Raw genomic sequence first — 24,472 nt, 5'->3', positions numbered from 1 at the left:
GTGGGTGAGCCAGTTGTGTTGTGTTGTGTTCTGTAGGTTAAAAAAGGGCAAAGAAGTGACATTGACTTGGCCATGCCCACCTGACCAACAAGCCACGCCCTCCTAGTCACCTTACCACCAAGCCCTGCCCACTAATTAAGCCACGCCCACAGAACCGGTAGCAAAAAATTTTAGATTTCACCCTGGGTTCATGCTAAATAGCACAGGAGGAACAGCTGGATTATCACCAGTTGAGCCAAAAGCCAGAAGGAAGGAAGGGCTTAAACAAGATGCAAAATCTCCACTAGGTGCTCAGTGGCATTCTCTGCTAATGGCGAGAGTATCTCAAGTACGATGTTTTATATTGCAAGCACTGAGCTGTGGAATGGGATGTGCAAAAAGCAAACTTACCGAGAATGAGAACTGAAGTCATAAACAGGTATTTGAACTGCCTTCTCATTCATGATCTTTTTAAGTGTTTGGCCAATCAATTCATTGTCAAAGGCATCTATAAAGAGAAGCACAGATAATGTGTAAAGTTGTAATTAACATATCAATATAATCTGATGGGCTTTCAATGTTTATTGGACCCGTGTCCCTCCTGGTTGGTGCTGGCCTCCCGGGAGGTTACGCGAGGCTGGCTCCAGGGTATTATCAACGCTTCTTCGAGCGAGGGTGTCTTGCCATCCGCCTTGAAAGAGGCGGTGGTGAGGCCCCTCCTCAAGAAGCCTGCTCTGGATCCGGCTGTTTTGGCTAACTATCGTCCGGTCTCCAACCTTCCCTTCTTGGCGAAGGTTGTTGAGAGTGTGGTGGCGCAACAGCTTCCTGGGTACCTGGATGAAGCTGTCTATCTGGATCCGCTCCAGTCCGGCTTCAGGCCTGGGCACAGCACGGAAACGGCATTGGTCGCGTTGGTGGATGATCTCTGGAGGGCTCGGGATAGGGGTTGTTCCTCTGTCCTGGTCCTGTTAGATCTCTCAGCGGCTTTTGATACCATCGACCATGGTATCCTGCTGCGCCGGTTGGAGGGGTTGGGAGTGGGGGGCACTGTTTTGCGGTGGTTCTCCTCCTATCTCTCTGACCGGTCGCAGTCGGTGTTGGCAGGGGGGCAGAGGTCGACCCCGAGGCGCCTTGTTTGTGGGGTGCCTCAGGGGTCGGTCCTCTCGCCCCTTCTGTTCAACATTTATGTGAAGCCGCTGGGTGAGATCATCCGTGGCTTTGGGGTGGAGTTCCATCAGTACGCTGATGATACTCAGCTGTACATCTCCACCCCGGGCCATCCCAACGATGCCCTTGAAGTGATGTCCCAGTGCCTGGAGGCCGTGCGGATCTGGATGGGGAGTAACAGGCTCCGACTCAACCCTTCCAAGACCGAGTGGCTGTGGCTTCCGGCGTCCCGATATAGCCAGCTGGTACCATCGCTGGCTATTGGGGGCGAGTTATTGGCCCCCACGGATAGGGCTCGCAACTTGGGCGTCCTCCTGGATGCATGGCTGTCTTTAGAAGAGCATATGACGGCCGTGGCCAGGGGGGCTTTTTATCAGGTCCGCCTGATTCGCCAGTTGCGTCCCTTTCTGGATCGGGATTCCTTACGCACAGTCACTCAGGCACTCGTCACTTCCCACCTGGACTACTGCAATGCTCTCTACATGGGGCTCCCCTTGAGGAGTACCCGGAGGCTCCAACTGGTGCAGAATGCGGCCGCACAGGGGATTATGGGAGTGAGGGGTCGCTCCCATGTGACACCTCTCCTGCGTGAGCTGCATTGGCTTCCAGTGGTCTTCCGGGTGCGCTTCAAGGTGTTGGTTACCACCTTTAAAGCGCTCCATGGCATAGGACCTGGGTACTTGCGGGACCGCCTTCTGCCGCCGATAGCCTCCCACCGTCCAGTACGCTCCCACAGAGAGGGACTCCTCAGGGTGCCGTCGGCCAGGCAATGTCGGCTGGCGACCCCCAGGGGGAGGGCCTTCTCTGTGGCAGCCCCCGCCCTCTGGAACGATTTGCCCCCGGAGATAAGAAGGATATCGGATCTTCGGGTCTTTCGCCGAGTCCTGAAAACTCTTCTTTTCCAGCAAGCAGGGCTGGCGTGAACCCCGCCCCCCTTTTTTAGTTTTTAATGGTTATTAATTGTTTAGTTTTAATTTGTTAATGGGTTTTAATTCGCACTGTTTTAATTCGGGCCAAAGTATATAATTCTTTTAATTAATTTTAAATTTTGTATTGTTATGTATTTTAGTTTTGGCTGTGCACCGCCCTGAGTCCACTAGGAGAAGGGCGGTATATAAATTGAATAAATAAATAAATAAATAAATAATAGACCTTCTGATGGACAGTTGGCATCCAGGTAAATTATCAATTTTATATTGAGCCTCCTTAAATTTATGTAGTCTTCTCAAGTCTTTAGCTGCTATGAAAACAAGTGCCTACTACTTATCCCCCTTTTTTGCAGAGGAAAAGAAAATATTAATGGCTTTCCCCAGGGGATGAGTCATTGAAACTGGTATTAAATAGAAATGCTTATGACTTTATGACAGTAGACACAGTCCCAAACCTCCCATGTCTCCATTTACTGCTTTGGAACAATTGAAGGTTGGAAATGTGGCTGTTTTGTCCTGTGAGTTTTTAATCTGATTATTCATAATTTTGTTTATTTTTCTTTCTAGTTAATTTTTCATATTTGATAGCCATAGTCTTCTAGCCCAAGTAGCTGCTTTTCATGGTTGGGTCACTTCTCAACAGATTTGTATTTTTAGAAAGGAGATTATAGCATTGTAACATTTCAGTCTTCCAAGTCTTCTTGAGCAAATGAAAGACAAGATAGTGTCTATGGTTATCCATTCCCTTATCAATCTGTGACAAGTTACCTGGATGGTCAAAGTTGAAATGGCCTATGAGGGCTTTTGCTTTCTGCTCTGTGGTGAGTACACGGTAGAAACTGTCCTGGCTTAGAATCACAACTCATTTCTGATGAAGGTCTACTTCATTCTGTCCGAGCAGTTGAATAATTTTGGCACAAACAGAGGACTGCAAAAAATATAAGGAAGAAAGGATGAACAAAGATTTTGGCATGGTAATATGAAAGAAAGAAAATCTGTAAGGCAGTTGGTAACTCTCTAGCTCTCCAGCATCAGTTTCTCTGTTGGCTTCAAGAAGCTCCTGTGGGAAATTGTAAAGTCACAAAATTAAAATCGTAAACCAGAGGAGCACACAAATTCAGAGAGCCTGTAGTTGTCAGTTTGGGAAGATGTCTAAACAAAAGATAATACAGTACCACTTGTAGATGAAAAATCCACAACTCCAAATGTTATAAACAGATCAGAAATTAAGGTTCTGTAGAAAGCTTAACGAAGGGACTTCCGGTTTGCGAGCTTCGGCGACGGCGGTGACTTTTTAAAGACCGCCAGCCCCGCCGCCTGTAGAGCCGCCCCGCGAACGAGGTGCGGCTCGAAAACTCCGAAATCTTGAAGATTGCAGGAGCAGAGACAGCAGGGTACAGGTTGAGCCCCTGTAACCCCCCCAGGGAATTGCTTCTGGGGGTGAAAACAGGTGTGGCTCCCTTCCAACCTGCGGAGACTCCGGGCGGCGTGGGACGATTCTGCCTTCAGCAGAACAAGCCGGCAGCAGCAAACTTTTAAAGTGAGAGGAATTAATTTTAACAAACAGCGGAAATATCAACTTGAATCCAGAAACTTGAAAACTGCAAGTATTGGTGCTTTGTTGACTTTTTAAATCAAAAGAGAAAGTGAGCGAGTGAAAGTGATTTGAAAAAATATGGCGTCCAGCGTTTGAGTTAACGAGCTAGTGAAAGTGGATTTGTGAAGCCTCCCTGCTTTGCTACAAAGTTGTAAAATTGCTACAAAGTTGCTCTATCTAAAGAAAAAATTTCTTTTGCTAAAATTTGACTCTGCTTTACTTTAGTTCCACCTGATTAAATCTGGGGGACTTTTTTAGAAGTTTCTGTGGAAGAGGGAAAGGAAAAAGAACTTCCCTCTTCAAAAAAACTAGCTTACGTGGCACGATGGCTTCAAAGAAGCAGGAAGGGAAGGCATCAGGGGGGGGATCCCCCACACATAAACATCAAACGCAACTTCCCCCTGCTCAACAGTTACAAACTCAGAAAAAAGAATTTGATGTGGCAGATTTAAAAGAATTTATTTCTAAAACTTTGGATGATAAATTTCAAGAATCACAACAGGAGATAGATGATAAACTTCAAAAATCACATCAGGAATTTTTGCAGGAAATTAATGAAGTTAAAGACATGGTGAAACAGAATCAAATTATGGTGACCAAAAAAATATCAGAAGTGGCGTCTGGCCTGGCAGATTTTATTGGGAAAGTTGATTTTAAAGTTGAAGAATTTAAATCAGAAGTTAATGTTAGGATGAAAGACAATGACTATAAAATTGATGAAGTTGACAATAAAATGCAGAGAATTGAAGATGAGATTGTTATGATACAATTCCGGGCGATGGAATTTGCCATACGGCTTCGGGGAATTCGAGAGGAGGAAAGACAGGACTTGAGACAAGTTTGCTCTGAAGCCCTGGCTAAGATTTTACAAGTTAATCCTGATTTGGTATTTCATAAAATAGATAAAATTTACAGAGTGAACTCTTGGGTGGCCAGGCAAAGACAACTACCCAGAGATGTGGTCATATACTTTACTGAGAGAGAAATTAGAAATGATATCCTGCAAAAATCTTTTCACACTTCTATACAAGTGGGGGGCTCACGGCTTGTAATTTTTAAAGAATTACCTCCTAAAATGCTGAAAGCTAGAAAAGAATTTGGTTTTCTTGTTAAGGAATTGAAAAATTTACAGATACCCTTCCGGTGGGATGCACCAGCTGGGGTAATTTTCAGATATAAGGGAGAAGGATATCGGTTGAATACCGTGGAGAAGGCGCAACACTTTTACAGTACTATTCTTAAGGAAAGAACACCATCTCCACGTACATCTACAGTTTTGGAGATTAAGGAGAGTGAAGAGAGGCAATTGAAAGAACAGTCTAAGCAGGAATTAGAAAACGTGCAAGGTGCAGAAGGAGGTATTCTGAGTGAGCCCTTGCTGGATTCTTCTCCAATTTTGGATTTGATTCAGTTGACTGAAGTTAAAGATCAACGTATAACTAGAGCTCAATCCAAGCTACTTAAACAAAAGCAACAACAACAACAGGAAAGACAAGACAAGAAGGCAGTTAAGAGCACTGCACAAGAGATTGGAGCTATGGGAGGAGCGAGATCGAAGCTCTCGGATGAACTTCAAGCATATTGCTCTGCGCTCCAGAAAGAGGCTAATGACCTTTAAGTGTTTATCTTGGAATGTCAATGGGTTGAATTCAGCACAGAAAAGGAAAAAATTATTTACATATTTGAAACAATTTAATAATGATATAATATGTTTACAAGAAACGCATATCACAACTCAAGATCAAAAATATTTGATAAACTCAAAACTAGGAGCACATTATATATCTTCAACTTCGCAGAAAAAGAATGGTGTGGTTATTTATGTAAATAAAAAATTAACAGCAAAAGTTATAGAAGTAGATCAAGATGGTAGATTTGTAGCAATTGAATTGTTTACAGCAAATGGTCAAATTCTTTTGATTGGAATTTATGCTCCCAACCAACAACAGGATTATTTTTACAAGATGTTACATACTAAAATATTGCAATGGGACTACAGATCTATTTTAATTATGGGAGATTGGAATGGAGTAATTGATTCTAAATTAGATAAAAAGAGCTTGGCAAAGTCTAGAATTAGATTACCACAGACCTTTTTTGATATGAAAGAAGATATGGAACTAAAAGATGTTTGGAGAATACATAATCCAAATGAATTGGATTACACTTTTTTTTCTGATAGACATAGATCCTTTTCTAGGATTGATTTTATTTTGTTGTCAAATGATCTACTTGTTAAGACAAAAAGAACAAAGATTTTTCCAAGAACTTTGACTGATCATAGTCCTGTATGGATAGAAATCGAGATGGATAAGGTTGAGAGACGTTCTTGGAGATTAAATGAGAACTTGTTTAGATATGAAAAAAATATAATAGAACTTAAAAAGCATTTGAAAGAATTTTTTGAAATAAATTTGAATAAAGGTACCCCAGTTGAAATTGTTTGGGACGCAAGTAAAGCTTATATGAGAGGGGTACTTATCTACATGAATTCTAAACACAGACTGTTCCGACAAAAGAAAAGATCTGAGTTGGAAATGGAAATAAAGAATAAAGAACAGTTACTTATTAAAAACCCAACAGATGAAAGAATACGAAGTGCTATAAAACTTTTGAAAGACCAATTCCAAATGCTTATGGCGGAACAAGTTGCAACAAGCTTACAATACGCGAAGCATAATACATTTTGCAATGCTAATAAACCGGGCAGATGGTTGGCCTACACATTGAGGAAAAAACAAAGTATACGGACTATTGACAGTATTGATATTGGAGGGAAAGAAATCTTTCAACAAAAATTAATTAAAGAAGTTTTTGTGGATTATTATACTAAACTATATGCTAAAGAAGAGGTGCAGAATGGATTTATAGAAAAATATTTAAAGGATAAGAGAGTTACAAAAATTACTGATCAACAAAAGGAAAGAATGAATTATCTTATAACAGAGGAGGAGATAATAGCAGCAATTAAACAGCTAAAAACAGCCAAAGCTCCTGGCACGGATGGTTTGACTGCAGTGTATTACAAAACTTTACAAGCTGAAATGGTGGGACAACTTAGAGATTTATTTTGCAATATTCAACAAGGGGGTAAAATACCCCCATCTTGGACAACTGCTTATATATCTTTGATACCAAAGGAACAAGTTGGTCCTAAAAAACCAGAGAACTACAGACCAATATCTCTTTTGAACACAGACTATAAAATTTATGCGAAGGTATTAGCCAACAGGTTGATGCCAGTAATTCAAAAGGTGATTCATGAGGACCAAGCGGGATTTATTGAGGGCAGACACATGAAGGACAATGTAAGGCAAGTAATAGATTTATTGGAATATCTTGAGAAGAATAAACAGATTCCTGCAGTGCTGGTCTTTTTGGATGCGGAGAAGGCCTTTGATAGAGTGGATTGGAATTTTCTACTAAAGACTTTAAAAAAGATGGGCTTTGGGGACCAATTTATACAGGCGATTTCAGCAATTTATCAAGAGCAAAAAGCACAGATTATTATTAATGGAAGTTTGACGACAGAGTTTAAAATTGAAAAAGGAACAAGACAGGGATGTCCGTTGTCCCCACTTTTATTTATTTTAACATTGGAAGTCTTGCTAAATACAATACGGGACTCAAAAATTTTGAAAGGCATAATGATAAGGCAAGAGGATTATAGAATAAAGGCATTTGCAGATGATCTGGTGGTTACCCTATCACAACCAATGGAATCAACAATCCTGATGAATGACATTATACAAGACTATGGTAGAGTTTCAGGTTTTAGACTGAATTCAAAAAAGACTAAAATGATAGTCAAAAATATGACACAAGATCGTAAACATGAGCTTGAAAGGAGGGCAGGTTTTGAAATTGTACCTAAGGTAAAATATCTTGGAGTTCAGGTTGCAGAATCAAACATGAAATTGTTTCAAAATAACTATGAGGTGTTGTGGCGAGAGGTTCAGAAAGACATGGAGACTTGGAAAAAGCTGCAACTGTCTTTACTTGGAAGAATAGCAGCAGTTAAGATGAACATTTTGCCAAGATTTCTGTTTTTGTTTCAAATGATTCCGGTGCTTAAAAGTGATAAACAACTGAAAGTTTGGCAAACTGGACTTAATAAGTTCGTCTGGAACGAGAAAAAGCCGAGAGTGAAATTGAAAATTATGCAAGATGTTCCAGAAAGAGGAGGCCTTAAACTTCCAAACCTACAGTTATATTATGATGCAGCAGCTTTAACTTTAACAAGTGATTGGTTTGGGGGTAAAAAGGCTGGAATATTGAATGCAGAAAGTTTTGATCTTGAATTTGGATGGCATGCTTACCTATTTTATGATGACAAAGTTGATAAAGTATTTAAAAGTCATATACTTAGAGACTCTTTGATGAGAGTTTGGAAGAAGCACCGACTCAAATGGGATTATAAAATACCGCTATGGCTGGATCTTGGTCATATCTTGTGGAATACAAATATAATGTCACTCGGGGGGTTTTTATACAAAGAGGTTCTTTTTACAGATGCGGGCAGATGGCAGCTGAAGACATTGCAGACACTGTTGGATGAAGGGATTAATTTAACCTGGTTACAATATAATCAATTACAATTGAGATGGAAAGAGGACCAAAAAACTGGTATTATGTTGCATGAGGAAGAATTGGTTAGACATATAAGAGAGAAAGGTCCAATGCATATTAAAAGGCTTTATAATGTTTTGCTAGAAAGGGATTCAGAAACGGAATTAGTTAAAGATTGCATGATTAAGTGGGCACAAAATTTTGAAGAACCAGTGATGTTGGAAACATGGGAAAAAATTTGGGTTCAGAATGTTAAATTTACACAGTCGCAGAATCTGAGGGAAAATTTTTATAAAATGTTTTATAGATGGCATTTAGATCCTAAAAAGTTGTCATGTATGTACCCTAATGTTCAGCCAAAATGTTGGAGATGTGAATGTTTGGATGCTACGTATTATCATGTTTGGTGGACCTGTAGGAAAGTTAAGGCTTTTTGGATAAAAATATGGTGGGTCATGCAGAATGTTTTGAAGAAAAAAATTCAATTTTCTCCACAATTGTTTTTATTGGGTATAGTTAAGGGTTTTACACGGGATGAAACAAAATTAATATTGTATATGATAACAGCAGCAAGATTGTTGATAGGTAAATATTGGAAGAATGAAGCTTTGCCTACTATCGAGGAATGGACTTCGAAGATGGCCAGTTTTGCAGAGATGGCGAAGATTTCAGCATATTTAAAAGATTGTTCACAAGAGACTTATGAATGGGAATGGAAAAGGTGGATAGAATATGTTCAGAACAAATACCAAACTAGAAAGTATCAAATAGCTTTTATTTGAAAACAATGTATTAGAAATATCTTAATGTAAAGAGACAAAGAGGGAAAATTATATAGGGGGAGGGATGGGTTCAGGTATATATATCAGTGTTATTAGTTATGAGTACATAATAGGGAAGTCTGGGGGGGGAGGGTTAGGGAGGGTTAGGGAGGACGGGAAGTTTGGGGAGGGAGGTGGGGGGGTGAAAAAAGGGGTGAAAATGTAATTGTAAAACTTTTGCAATAAAAAAAAAAAAAGAAAGCTTAACGAAGACAATGCTGAATTTATTAACAAATTTCCAATTCTTTGTGCAAAACCTTGAGAATTCAGAACTCAGAGTATCTTTTATTATATTTATTGATTATACACTTTTTATTATTTTTTTAATTGTGATATTGTATCTTTCAAGATATAAATAGTAATATTTTCACATTAGAACCATCATTTGTTTGGAAATTATCTCTTGATGAAATTCTCATATAAATATCCTCAACTATCTCATGATGAAATTCTCATATACTGTATTTTTCGGACTGTAAGATGTACATGACTATAAGACGCACCTAGGTTTAGTGAAGGAAAACAAGAAATATTCTGAATCAAATGGTGTAGTAATATATTTAATGAAATATAGCAGAATAATATTTCAACCATGTAAGGTCAACAGCGGTATTAAGAACCATCATCACTGTCATTAACAAATGAGGAGAGACTTTAAGGTTCAAGCACTCTTCTAATTTTCTGGAAACCCCAAGAAGTCATCATCGCTAGTGTCAGAATTTAGGAAGCTCAGTTGTTCACAATCACTGATATCACTATCTTCATATATGATATCATCTTCAGTTCCATCTAAGGCATTGCTAATGCCACATTTTTTGAATGATTTCGTCCTTCACTGAGTGCCATGATGTTTTAACCCATTCACAAACTTGAGTGATAGTGGGCCTCTTTATTTGTCCAGTAGGTGTCAGATCATGATTACCAGCAGCCATCCATTTGTTCCACTCTTCTTGCATATGCGGTTTGTTGATGGAAATGTCAAGAGGTTGCAACTGGCTGGTAAGACTCCCAGGAATTAAATTAGATGAGTCTTCACTTCTTTAAATCTGTGGTTTTGCTAATATCTGCTCTAAACTAGCCAAGCACTAATAAAGCAGTTTTTTTTCAGAAGCCCTCCAGGATGTTTGGACCACACTTTTTCAACCCATACTCTCATTCCATTTTCGTCCATCCATCCTTTCTCATGAATATGTACAACAATTCCTTTTGGAATTACTTCTTTTGGAAAGGTTTTCCTTTTGAAAATTAACATCAGTGGCAATTTGGTACCGTCTGCACAGCAGGACAACACAACCGTGTAATGTGTTTTCTCATGTCATGAGGTTTTCACGGTTATGGTTTTGGCACATTTCAGATCAACAATCTTATTAGATGGCACATCAAAGGTTTGTGGAACTTAACCTGTATTCCGAAACTGGCCAATTTCAAAATTATTTTTCTTCCTAGCGTCTATTACAAATGTATGAAAAGACAGAATCTTAGATTCATACTCTTTTGGCATTTTTTGCACAATTCTAGTTTTGGTGTGCATAGCAAGGCCATATCGCCTCATTAATCTGAAGCACCACAATTGTGATCCAGTAAAATCCTATATGCCTTTCTCTATAGCAATGAGTTTGGCTTCATATATTACCATTTTTGTAGAAACTGCGAAGCCATTATTCCAGTGACGTGTGATCCACTCTTTCATGTCCACCTCTAACTGTGACCACTTTGCAGCAAGCCCACAAAAGTTGTGCTTACTTTTATCTTTTTCTTTTTGCAACTGTTTCCTCTACTCTCTTATCATTTTTTCAGTTGGAGGTGGTCCAAAATGTTTCTCCGCTGCTCTGTTTCCATGTTCCTCAGAATATTTCACTACTTCCAATTTAAAAGAAATTTTATATGCTTGTCTTTTCTGCTTTGACATCTTTGTACCAGTATGTACCTTCAGGAGGTACTGTAGTATTTTTCTGCAAGAAAGAACTGTCAGTAATGTGTCCTTTATAACAATACAGAGCACTGTAGCTGAAACCATGTTCATATATTCATACACAAGATACTGTTATACAGTATATGCCACACTAACTCATTACAAGGGAAATACGAGGAGCAGGGAAAGAGGAGAAAGCAGCCTCCTTCCCTCAAGCTGGTTGCTCTGTTGCCTATTTCTCCATTGCAGCACAGCTCTTCTGCCCACAAAAGTCTCGTTTTTGATGGCTGATGCCGAAGCAGAGAAAAAGCTGCTGGAAGAAGCCAGTCGGCCCGGGAGTTGGGTACCCTTCCTCCCCCACCCTAAACTAACAATAGCAAGCTGAGAATTTTAGGACATTGGTTATTCTTTTCCTCCTGAGAAAAAAAATTCTAGCAATGTTATCTTTAGAAAGACAAACAGGCAGGCTCTAGCACGCCTGCCTGTGCTAATAAAACAGTTTGCCACCCCCTAATTGCATTGATGGCTGCAGTGAGGGGCATGAAGCCATGCCATGCCCAGCGATGGAGGGGAAGAGGAATGGCAAGAGGAGCCCCCATCTCACCATGCACGCCCCAATGAAAGGCTGCGGCAACCCAGCCACTTCCCTTGCCCACCCTCTCTGGCGCTGGAAGCCAAGCCATACCTCTCTCTCTCCATCTCTCTGGGCTCACAGTCCATGCCAGCCAGGAAGGGCACACTTGTGGTAGGGTGTGGTGGCAGGCATTGACGGGGTGGCAGGACTTCCTCGGTGAACTGCTCGACGATCAGGGCAGGCAGACATAGAGTGCGCCCAAGCCAGCCAGTGGTGGGATCAAGTCTGTCTTGATTTTTTCCCCTCATCTCTTCTTGTCTTTAAATTTTTGTAATGGCTGCTGTGCATTTTCTTCAATGCTATTTCAGTACTCTACATAAATAAACCTGATCTATTAAAAGTTATTTTAAAAACCCAAAAACCCAAGAAGGAAGCAAAGAGCTTGGGCCACGTCCTCCATTATCACATATCCACCAAAGAATAGAATGGAATGGAATGGAATGGAATGGAATGGAATGGAATGGAATGGAATGGAATGGAATAGAATAGAATAGAATAGAATAGAATAGAATAGAATAGAATAGAATAGAATAGAATAGAATAGAATAGAATAAGTCCAAAATAATAATAAAATGGAATGGAATGGAATGGAACAGAAGGAACAGAACAGAACAGAACTAGGCTAGACCTTGGAGGTCTTCTAGTCTAGTCCCCTGCTCAAGCAGGAGAACCTATAACATCTCAGACAAGTGACTGTCCAGTCTCTTCTTAAAAACCTCCAGTGATGGAGCACCCATGATTTCTGAAGGCAAGCTGTTTAATTGTCTTAACTGTTAGGAAGTTTCTCCTTAATTCCAAGTTGCTTCTCTCTTTGTTTAGTTTCCAACCACTATTTTTTGTCCTGCCTTCTGGTGCTTTGGAGAATAATTTGACCCCCTCTTCTTTGTGGCAGCCCCTCAAATACGGAAATACTACTATCATGTCACCCCTAATTCTTCTTTTCTTTAGACTAGCCAGACCCAAAACCTGCAGCCGTTCTTCATATGGTTTAGTCTCCAGGTCTTTGATCGTCTTAGTTGCTCTTCTCTGAACTTTTTCCAGTCTTTCTGCCTACTGCCTGTTACTTCCTTGCCATCTTCTCTCTTTAGTGGGCCTACTGTTTCCTTAACTTTTTTCCTGTTATTAATATGTTGAAAGAAATTTTTTTTATAGTCTTTGTAGCAAGCCTTAGTTCATTCTGAGCCTTTGTTTTCCTGACTTCGTTTTTGCATGTTCTTGCTATCTGCTGATAATCAGCCTTGATTATATGTCCTTGATTCCATTTTCTGTGCTTGTCCTTCTTGTCTTTCAGTTTGTCCGAGAGATCTTTGTGCAGCCATGATGGCTTCTTCTTGAATTTTTTTTTTTCAATGGTATTGTGCTGGATTGGGCTTTTATGATTGCATTTTTCAAAGTTTCCCATGCTTCTTGAGTTGTTTTTCCCTTTAGAATTTTTGTCCATAGAATCTTTCCTAGGGTCTCTCTGAATTTGTTAGACATAAATAACCAAAAAGGAATGCATTACGCAAGAACAATCTAATGCAGTGGTCACCAACTGGTGGTCCGTGGACCACTGGTGGTCCGTGAGAAAATTATGGTGATCCGCAGAAAAATTATTTGCATTTTTATATTGCACTAAATACTATTTACCTTTTTTAAAAATTCATATTAATGGTCCATGGGATTTAAAATTATGAATTTAGTGGTTGCTGAGGTCCGAAATGTTGGCAATCCCTGATCTAATGCACCAATTCAGCCAAATAACCCACATAGACAATTCAGAATCTGGCACATAAATAGCAATAGCCTTTTAGACTTATATACCACCACATAATCTTTACAGCACTCTCTGGGAGGTTTATAATGTCAGCATATTGCCTCCAACAATCTGGGTCCTTATTTACCAACCTCAGAAGGATGGAAGAAAAATCCCAGTGAAATCATCTAACTGCTTTTTGCATTCAATTCCTTTTCCTTCAATATTATTTTCTTGCTCCTCATTAATGTTCTCGTTTCTCCCCTATTTCTTGTTCTGTGTGTTCCAGCAAAATTTCTGACTTTTTATTACCCTTTGGTGATTCACGCATATTTTTAAACATCTCAATTAATTCCTCACACATCCAAGACTCCATATTTTCAATTCAAGAAATTGTTAACACTTTTGAATTATATGACATTTAATTAAAATTTAAAATCCATAGCCCCCTTTGTTTTCAAATAATGTCCAATTCGAGTATTTATCCAGTCCACTCCAAGTTAAAGATTCGTTATCTTCCACAGCTGTTGAGAATCAAAACCAAGCAATGTAGAAAGACAAATATTCTTTAAAAGTTCCCACAGTTTCCAAATTATCTTTTAGCAGTCAAGGTCACAGCTGTACTTTCTCTTCTATCTTCCAACAAATATTGCAGTATTCTCTTTCCGCCAGCAGATGTCTTTCTTAAATCCACAATATTCTCAAACCAACTGTCAAAGCTGTCAAAAATATTATAAATCCACATAAAAAATACTTTCCCTCTGATTCCTTTCTTTTATTATTTTTAGTTTCTCCAAATCCAATTATAGATATGAAAACTTTCTTGGGCTTTAGTATTCTACCCTCCTTTTTGTTCTTCTCCCTCCATAGAATTTCCAAAGTGCCAATTAGCCGCTCTATTCAGCTCCAGGACACCTTTTAATGTTCCAATTAAAAATTTTATTTACCTGTGAGTTGGCCAATCATTCACCCAGCAACAGGACTCTGTTCAAATGCTGCTCCTGCACAAAAACTTTGTCTGGTTGCCCCAGCTTCAGAGCGGTCATTTTACAATGGCCACCACCCCTACAGCCGGTCCAAAGAGCTGCCTCCGACCTTTCGAGGAACTTGCCTGTTCTTCTTGGTCATCTGAGACACTTCTCCTTCTTCACTGTTCCTACAGGATGGTTCCTGTCCGAAGACCCGCCCGACAACGGTTTGTCCGGTTAGATTTTTGCAGAGCTCGTCAGAGCCTAATATTTTTCCAGCTGGTCTCATTGCAACGTTTCCGATTTCCCATGTCCAGATCCTTCTGAATCTTGAATCTATCTTCTAAAACAGGGGTGTCAAACTCAAAGCCTGGGGGCCAGATGTGGCCTGCAAGGTGCTTAGATTTGGCTCATGGAGCCACCCTGGAAACAGCAAAGAACTGGCCCGCAGTGCCTCTGACAGTGAAAACAGAGTTTGCAAGGGCCGCGTGCAGCCCTCCCAACCTCCGTTTACACTGACAGAGGGTTGCAGAAAGCTGTTGCAGCCAAAAACAGAGCGCAGGAGCCTTATCTTAGCTCCCTTATCAACATGCTTCTCAATATTGACAACAACACTGAGGCAGGTAGGAAATGCTGCCACAAAGAAAAAGCCATAAAATCTCACTCCCTTGTGTCCACGTTTGGTATTGGAACATTTGCAAGAAAGGAGAAAAGCATACAAAAAACCAAGTAAAATATCACATTGGCATAAGTATTCAGACCCTTCACTCAGTACTTTGTTGAAGCATCTTTGGCAGCAATTACAGCCTCAAGTTTTTTGGGGTACGATACGACAAGCTCTGCACACTTGGATTGGCAAATTTTCTGCCATTCTTCCTTGCAAATCCTCTCACGATCAGTCAAGTTGGATGGCGACCGTTAGTGGACAGTCATTTTGAGATTCCTCCAGAGATGTTCAATACCACTGTAGGGCAGGGGTCCCCAACCTCTGGGCCACGGCCCCCTACTGGGCTGTGATCTATTTGGAATTGGGCCACGTAGCTGGATTTCAAGATCTACAAGACAGTTTGTTTCCATAAAAATATAATGGCTGCAAGTTTACAATTCTGTGCTGTATTGAACGCAGTTGAATGTTCATGATACATTAATCTAACTACATATGTTTTTCTGTGCAATAATTCTAGGAAACGTATTCCTATATCACACCCTAGGACAGTCATGGCTAATTTTTTTGCCATCGCGTACCTTTTGACTGTAATGAGCAGGCTCCATTGCATTCATTGGTCAAGGACTACCTATAAGGGTAGGGTGGGTGCTAACTTCCTACAAAAGAAAATACATTGTATGTTTGTAGTGTGTTTCTAATTATTGTTACCGTATTTTCCGGCGTATAAGACGACTTTTTAACACATGAAAATCTTCTCAAAAGTCAGGGGTCGTCTTATACGCCGGGTGTCGTTCTCCTGTAACCAGGCAGACCAGCCGAAAGGCTCTAACGAGCCTTAAATGGCTCTGGCGATCCAAGCTCTGACCATCCCAGCTTTGCCTGCTAATCAGGCAACTCAGCTGGGATGCCAGAGTCATGTAAAAGCAAAAAACTTTTTTCCTTTTACGTGGCTCTGCAAGCTCTGACGATCTCAGCTGAGTTGCCTGCTAATCAGGCAACTCAGATGGGATCGCCAGAGCCCTATAAAAGGAAAAAAGTTTACCCGCTCCAGCTTGCTTACCTTAGCTGCTAGTCGCAACACTTGCCTTGCTTCGCTTGCCTGAATCCATTCCATCAGCAATCAAGCAGGCAGGGAGTTGTGGACTTCAACTCCCAGAATTCCTCAGCCAGCAAAGCAAAGCTGGCTGAGGAATTCTGGGAGTTGAAGTCTACAAGTTTTAAAGTTGCCAAGGTTGGAGACCCCTGTTCTATTGGGTAAGTTTTTTCCCCTTTGGAAGCTTTAAAAAAAATAGTTAATTGGGGTTTTTTTTAGTTGTTCTTTTTTAGACCTAGCCATTTAAAGTTTAGGAAGTTTTAAATTTAGTTTTCATATAAAAATAAAAATAAAATAATATTTGTGCAGCTTTCTGAGATTTAGTGTGTTTCTGTAGTGTTTCACTCTAGCTACACAAACACACAAAATCTCACAAAGCTGTATGTGGAATTTTGTGTATGTAAAGTGTGAAAGTTGTTTTTTTGGGCTTTTTGTGGCAGTGTGAGGTTCCTGCTTGTTGCAGGGGCCATTTTGGGTCTAGCACAGCTGCTTTTACATTGTGGGTGAGCCTGTTGTGTTGTGTTGTGTTGTGTGTGTGTAAAGTGTGAAAGTTGTTTTTTTGGGCTTTTTGTGGCTGTGTGACGTTCCTGCTTGTTGCAGGGGCCATTTTGGGTCTAACACAGCTGCTTTTACATTGTGGGTGAGCCAGTTGATGTTTTTTAATTTTTATTTGGTGTGCATTGGAAGAGGGGTAGTATTATACGGCGAGTATAGCCCAAACCCTATATTTTAACAGGAAAAGTCGGGGGTCGTCTTATACGCCCAGTTGTCTTATACGCCGGAAAATACGGTATTTATTCATATTTGTTCTCTTTTATTCTTTAAAATTTAACAATTCATTCTTCATCTTAATATCTTTATATTTGTTTGGGGTTGGCTTTCTTCCCTTTCATCTTTTTTATTGTACAGCAATCTTTCTCCTCAAACCTACCACCTCTCTCTTTTCTTTCCTTCTTACTTTCTCTTCCTCCCCCTCTTCCTCTCCTCCTTACTTCCTCTTCTTTTCTCCTTCTCCTCCTCTCTTCCTCCCTCTCTTACCCTCACTCCTACTCTAATTTCCCTTCCCTTCCTTCATCCCTCTCTATTGCTGTATCCTTTTGTGCATATGGACTACTCAGAGGGCTGAAAAAGTTATTTCTGACTGGTCCTTGCACTTTTGACCAGTCCTCGAACTTACGACTGTCCTCACATTTTATGTTTTTGCCCTATCTTGTCACCATGGTGAAGAGAAGCAGTTGTGAAATGAGTGACACGGTTGTTAAGAATGCTACAATGGGCATAAATGATGACCAGTCATAAGTGCGAAGACCGGTCAAAAGTGCGAGGACCTGTCAGAAATCACTTTTTTCAGCCCTCTGGGTAGTCCTTTTGTGCATATGGACTACTCAGAGGGCTGAAAAAGTTATTTTTGACTGGTCCTCGCACTTTTGACCAGATCTCAAATTTACGACTATCCTCACATTTTACGTTTTTTGCCCTATCTTATCACCATGGTGAAAAGAAGCAGTTGTGAAATGAGTGACATGGTTGTTAAGAATGCTACAATGGGCATAAATGATGACCAAGAAGAGAGGAGGAGAAGGAGAAAGGAAGAGGAAGTAGGGAGGAGAAGAAGAAGGGGAGGAAGAGAAAGAAAAAGGAAAGAAAAGAGAGAGGTGGTAGGTTTGAGGAGAAAGATTGCTGTACAATAAAAAAGATGAAAGGGAAGAAAGCCAACCCCAAACAAATATAAAGATATTAAGATAAAGAATGAATTGTTAAACTTTAAAGAATAAAAGAGAACAAATATGAATAAATAACAATAATTAGAAACACACATACAAACATACAATGTATTTTCTTTGAACAGAGTATTTGGCCGGTTCACAAATTTAAACAGTGTTTAGTCATTTCAATTAAATTTACAATTTCTATATTTCCTTTTTGCCATATTTATTCCTCATCTATTTTTGTAAAAAACCAATATTACCCTTCATCCTCATCTCTAATCTTAATCAAATTCAATTTTTCCCTTCTATTCTATATTATACCCCTTCCCATTGTCATCTATTTTTATATCCATCCTCACATTGGTTAATTATGTAATATTACAGTTGTTTAATATAAATTCAACATTTTAATATAAATCAATTAGTTATATAACTACCTTTTTTGTATATTAATCAATATGAACATGAATATTCCAATTATTTCCATGCCATCCAATTTCTTACAAATCAATTAATTATATTTACCAATAATAATAAACCAAATAATTTTCCCCATATATTCCTCCAAACCACAACTTAACCATTTCTGCTTTCAACACAATATACAATTAATAGTATCTCAATTATTACAATTCCCTAGTTAAATAGAGCTTTTTTTCTTTTGTGTTTTAAAATCTTGAACTCTCTTCTTTTTCCCTAAATTTCCCATTGTTTGCACCTACCTTTTTTGGTGAGGAAAAAGAAAAGAAATCTGCCTGCCTAATATCCCAACGTTGCAACAACAGCAAAGCCAACAGCCTGCTTTACTTTCTGTTCTTTTTTCAGCATAGCTAGGGGGAAAAAAATCAGCACTCTTTGCAAGCAAGCACCAGAGCCCTGAGCAAAACAGCTGAGAGCAAATCAGCTGAGAGTTGGGAGCCAATCTAAGCAAGGGCTAATTAGCCTATGCTGAAGCTCCGCAGGCCAATAAAATTACAAAAAAACACCGAACCCTTTGCTAAATTGCTGGCTCGCCCGTCCCTCGCCCACCACTATTTATTGGCAATAAATAGTGGTGCGGAGGGGCGGGGCAAGGGGAGGGGCGATCCAGCAATTTAACAAAGGGTTCGGCCGAACCCCCTAGAAACGGCAGAATCCCACCACTGCTGATGGACCCAGAGAGGTTCCGGACGGAGCTTGGGCCATTCCCTGAGGCTCTAGCTCATGACTCGACTGAAGAACTAGGGGCCGCCTGGGATAGGGCGGCTGCTGGAGCTTTGGACCATGTCGTGCCTTTGCGGCCTCTGACTCAACGCCGATCTCAATTGGCTCCTTGGTTCTCTGAGGAGCTGAGAGAGTTGAAGCGCTGGAAAAGACGCCTGGAGAGCGGTTGGAGGGCCAGCCGTTCCGAATCTGACCGAACACTGGTGAGGTCTCATATTAAGACCTACCTAGTGGCGATCAAAGCAGCAAAATTTAATTATTTTTCCGCTCTGATTGCGTCTGCAGATAACCGCCCAGCTGCCCTGTTTACGGATGCATGACAAAATCACTCAGATTCGGGAAGGCTTGGACTCCGACTGGATGGGTTCAGATGGGGTGATGGAGGCGGGTCTTGAGAGTGTAGGCTGGGAGGAGTTTGACCTTGTGATTCCTGAGGACATGGACAGGATCCTGGGTAGGCTGAATGCGACCACATGTTTGTTGGACCTGTGTCCCTCCTGGTTGGTGCTGGCTTCCCGGGAGGTTACACGAGGCTGGCTCCAGGGGATTATTAACGCTTCTTTGAGTGAGGGTTTCTTTCCTGCCGCATTGAAAGAGGCGGTGGTGAGGCCCCTCAAGAGGCCTTCCCTGGACCCGGCTGTTTTATCAAATTATCTGTCTCCAACCTCCGTTTTGTGGCGAAGGTTGTTGAGAGTGTGGTGGCCCGACAGCTTCCTCAGCCCCTGGATGAAGCGGACTATCTAGATCCGTTCCAGTCGGGTTTCAGGCCTGGGTATAGCACGGAAACGGCATTGGTCGCATTGGTTGATGAGCTCTGGAGGGCTCAGGACAGGGGTTGTTCCTCTGTCCTGGTCCTGTTAGATCTCTCGGCGGCTTTTGATACCATCGACCATGCTGCACTGGCTGGAGGGGTTAGGAGTGGGGGCACTGTTCTACCGTGGTTCGCCTCCTTCCTCTCCGGCCGTACGCAGTCGGTGTTGGCAGGGGGGCAGAGGTCAACTCCAAGGCGCCTAGTTTGTGGGGTGCCACCGGGGTCAGTCCTCTCGCCCCTCCTGTTCAACATTTATGTGAAGCCACTGGGCGAGATAATCTGTGGCTTCGGGGTGGATTTCCATCAGTACGCTGATGATACTCAGCTGTACATTTCCACCCCAGGCCACCCCAATGATGCCCTTGAAGTGATGACCCAGTGCCTGGAAGCCATACGGATCTGGATGGGGAAGAACAAGCTCAGACTCAACCCTTCCAAGACTGAGTGGCTGTGGTTTCCGGCATCCCGTCATAGTCAGTTGACTCCATCACTGACTATTGGGGGTGAGACCTTGACCCCCTCAGAGAGGGCTCGCAACATAGGTGTCCTCCTGGACTCGCAGCTGTCCTTAGAAGACCACCTGATGGCTGTGGCCAGGGGGGCATTTATCAGGTTCGCCTGATTTACCAGTTGCGTCCCTTTCTGGACCGGGACTCCTTACACACAGTCACTCACGCCCTCACTCACTCACTCACAGTCTCTCACTCACGCCCTCGCCCTCACTCACTCACTCACAGTCACTCACTCACGCCCTCGTCACCTCCCATCTGGACTATTATAACACTCTCTACATGGGGCTCCCCTTGAAGAGCACCTGGAGGCTCCAACTGGTCCAGAATGCGGCCGTGCGGGTAATTATGGGAGCTACTCGATGCTCCCATGCTCCTGCGCAACCTGCACTGGCTCCCGGAGGTCTTCTGGGTGCGATTCAAGGTGCTGGTTGCTACCTTTAAAGCGCTCCATGGCTTGGGACCTGGGTATTTACGAGACCGCCTTCTGCCACCGATAGCCTCCCATCGACCAGTACACTCCCACAGAGAGGGGCTCCTCCGGGTGCCGTTGGCTAGGCAATGTCGGCTGACGACCCCCAGGGAGAGAGCATTCTCTGTGGGGGCCCCTACCCTCTGGAATGAGCTGCCCCCGGAGATTCGTAGGATTCCCGACCTTCGTACCTTTTGTCGCGCCCTAAAAACATTATTATTCCAACAAGCAGGGCTGGCCTAACTATTTTAATGGGTTGTTTTATTAGAGTTTTTGGCCAATTTATTTAATTGTTTTAATTGCTTTTAATTTTTATATTGTTATGGTTTTATTTCTGGCTGTACACCGCCCTCAGTCCTTCGGGAGAAGGGCGGTATAGAAATTCAATAAAATAAAATAAATAAATTAAATTTCTTAATGGTATAAAAAGGCCAGCAAAGACCCAATGTATAGCTTTCTTATTTATTTATTTATATCCCACTTATTTTTATAAATAACTGAAGGCAGTGAACATACACAATACTCCTTCCTCTCCTATTTTCTCCACAGCAATAACCCTGTGAGGTGAGTTTGGATGAGATTGTGGGTAGCCAAAGTCTTTCATGCCTTACGCAGAACTAGAAAAAGTCTCCTGGTCTTAATACCATAAAAGCTTTCCAGGCAACCCAACTAAAACATCCATTGTTTGTGACTAAGGCTACCAGAAATGAGCTGCAAAAATCTGGTGGTCCTCCTTATTTTTGCAGCCCATATCTTGTAGTCCTAGTTGTGCCTGAAGCAGGGGTGAAATGTAAAATTTATTACTACTGGTTCTGTGGGCGTGGCTTGGTGGTGGTGGGGGTAATGTGACTGGGTGGGCGTGGCCAACTTTTTTTTTTTTTTTTTACTTTTCAAAGCATTTTTTCTAATGCTTTGAAAAGCCTCTGCCGATCAGGCAACTCAGCTGGGATCATCAGAGAGGCTTTTTAAAAAATATCTCTCTGACGATCCCAGCTGAGCTGCCTGATCGGCAAAGAGGTATTTTTTAAAAAACCTTTCTGATGATCCCAGTTGAGTTGCCTGATGGTAGAGAGGTATTTTTTTAAAAATACCTCTCTGACGATCCCAGCTGAGTTGCCTGATCGGCAGAGAGGTATTTAAAAAATACCTCTTGGCCAAAAGGTTGCAGAAAAAAATGCTTTGAAAACTCTCTGATGATCCCAGCTGAGCCGCGCGATCATGAGAGGCTTTTTTTTTTTACTTATAAAAGCATTTTTTCGTTGGAAGAAACTGTAGAAAAAATGCTTTTAAAAGTAAAAAAAAAAAGCCTCTGATGATCGTGCAGCTCAGCTGGGCATGGGGGGGCACAGGGATTTTTGCTACCTGAACCACTCACCGCCATTGCTACCGGATTGGGTGATCCGGTCCGAACCGGGAGCATTTCACCCCTGGCCTGAAGTATATTCTGCCTTCTTTACCAATAACTAATAATTACTAAAACTGTAAGGTACGTTTTGGGATCGAGTCGCCACATGAGATAATCGCAGGATCACAAGGATTTTGTGCACCTTCTTGCCCGGCACCTAAAATCCTTGGGAATCTCTCGAGCTAATGCGAAGCGCTCAATCGGGATGTATTGTGTACTCGCGGTTTTGGCCTCTTCTCCCTTCCCCCCAATGGTGCACCAACCCAGGCTGCTCTTTCAGGACAGGAAGTGCCTCCCAAAACACGTGTATGGGATTCATTTGAGAAAAATTTTGCTCATGCGGTTGAAACACTTGCACACATGCACAAGCCTCCGTGCGCGCACACACACACAGCATGTAAAAAAGATACTATTCACCCACTGGAGTATCTAATCCCAAATCTAGTGCTTAATATCAGGAATGCCAATAATGGCAGTGCTGTTCTCAAAATCTGGGAAAGGAACTTTAACTAGTCTTAAGAGGCTCTGGAAATATATTGCTGTGTTTTGATGGTCCACCTTGCAATAGAACTACTTACTTTGCCACTGGCTGTCCCCCCACTAATTCCAATGAGGAAAGGCTTTTTTCCACCAAAGAACTCATGATAACGCTGGAGCCGCTGCTCGCTGTCCCCCGCCATAGTCTCTTGTGTTTCAAGGTATCTAGTCCTCGATTTGTTGATACTGACCTGTGAGTCTCTCCTGCTTCCAGCCAAATCACGGCATGGTGCGTCCGCTTAACATGATATTCTGCCAAGCACTGCCCTTCTCTCCAGGGGTGAAATCTAAAAATTTTTGCTACCGGTTCTGTGGGCATGGCTTAATTAGTGAGTGGGGCTTGTTGGTAAGGTGACTGGGAGGGCATGGCTTGTTGGTCAGGTGGGCGTGGCCAAGTCAATGTCACTTCTTTGCCCTTTTTTAACCTACAAAACACAATACAACACAACACAACTGGCTCACCCACAATATAAAAGCAGCTGTGCTAGACCCAAAATGGCCCCTGCAACAAGCAGGAACCTCACACAGCCCCAAAAAGCCCCAAAAAACAACTTTCACACTTTACACACACACAACACAACAGGCTCACCCACAATGTAAAAGCAGCTGTGCTAGACCCAAAATGGCCCCTGCAACAAGCAGGAACCTCACACAGCCACAAAAAGCCCAAAAAACCAACTTTCACACTTTACACACACAAAATTCCACATACAGCTTTGTGAGATTTTGTGTGTTTGTGTAGTTAGAGTGAAACACTACAGAAACACATTAAATCTCAGAAAGCTGCACAAATATTATTTTATTTTTATTTATTTTTATTTTTATATAAAAGCAGCTAAATTTAAAACTTCCTAAACTTTAAATGACTAGGTCTAAAAAAAGAACAACTAAAAAAAAAATCCCTATTAACTATTTTTTTAAAGCTCCCAAAGGGGAAAAAAACTTACCCAATAGAACAGGGGTCTCCAACCTTGGCAACTTTAAGACTTGTAGACTTCAACTCCCAGAATTCCTCAGCCAGCTTTGCTTTGCTGGCTGAGGAATTCTGGGAGTTGAAGTCCACAACTGCCTGCCTGCTTGATTGCAGGCAGGGAGATTCAGTTGCTTGCAGATGCAATGGATTGCAGGGATTACAGCAAGGCGTTGCGACCAGCAGCTAAGGTAAGCAAGCTGAGGGCGGGAGGGGGAGGGATTTTTGCCACCGATTAGCAGGGAACTCAGCTGGGGTCGTCAGAGCTTGGATCGTCAAGAGCCATTTAAAAGGAAAAAAGTTTTTTTCTTTTACATGGGTATGGCGATCCAAGCTGAGTTGCCTGATTATTTATTTATTTATTTTATTTTATGCAATTTATATGCCGCTCTTCTCCCGAAGGACTCAGGGCGGCTTACAAAGAATAAAATTCAACAATTTAAATTTAAATGTAAATTAAAATCCAGTTAAATTTAATTAAAATTATTTAATTAATTAGTTGATTAGCAGGCAACTCAGGTGGGATCGTCAGAGCTTGGCTCGTTAGAGCCATGTAAAAGAAAAAAAAGGCTCTGGTGATCGTGCGGCTCAGCTGGGCATGGAGGACAGGGGCAGGGATTTTTGCTACCGATTCTCCGAACTGCCCGCCGCCATCGCTACCCACTCGCCCGAGCCGGTCTGAACCGGGAGCATTTCACCCCTGCTTCTCTCCACTTCTTACCCCAGACGGATTGCACAGATGAGCCTCGTCATTCCAATAGAGAATGCAGAATCCGTAGTCCTCA

At 41.7% G+C, this 24,472-nt stretch overlaps 1 protein-coding gene across 1 annotated transcript; it reads right to left on the bottom strand.

Moving 5' to 3' along the window:
* Positions 1-386: 386 nt before the first annotated feature.
* On the bottom strand, positions 387-22,893 carry LOC117661254 (uridine-cytidine kinase 2). The gene is given in 3 exon segments (XM_034409910.1): positions 387-487; positions 2,844-3,003; positions 22,759-22,893. Coding segments are annotated over 3 exon segments (363 nt in total). The 5' UTR covers positions 22,861-22,893.
* Between the last annotated feature and the right edge of the window lie 1,579 nt (positions 22,894-24,472).

Source organism: Pantherophis guttatus, chromosome 3, assembly GCF_059756535.1.
Source record: "Pantherophis guttatus breed Tessera chromosome 3, ASM5975653v1, whole genome shotgun sequence".
In the NCBI taxonomy this organism is placed as follows: Eukaryota; Metazoa; Chordata; class Lepidosauria; order Squamata; family Colubridae; genus Pantherophis; species Pantherophis guttatus.
Note: the sequence above shows the minus strand (reverse complement) of the source record. Positions and strands in the feature narration are given on the sequence as shown.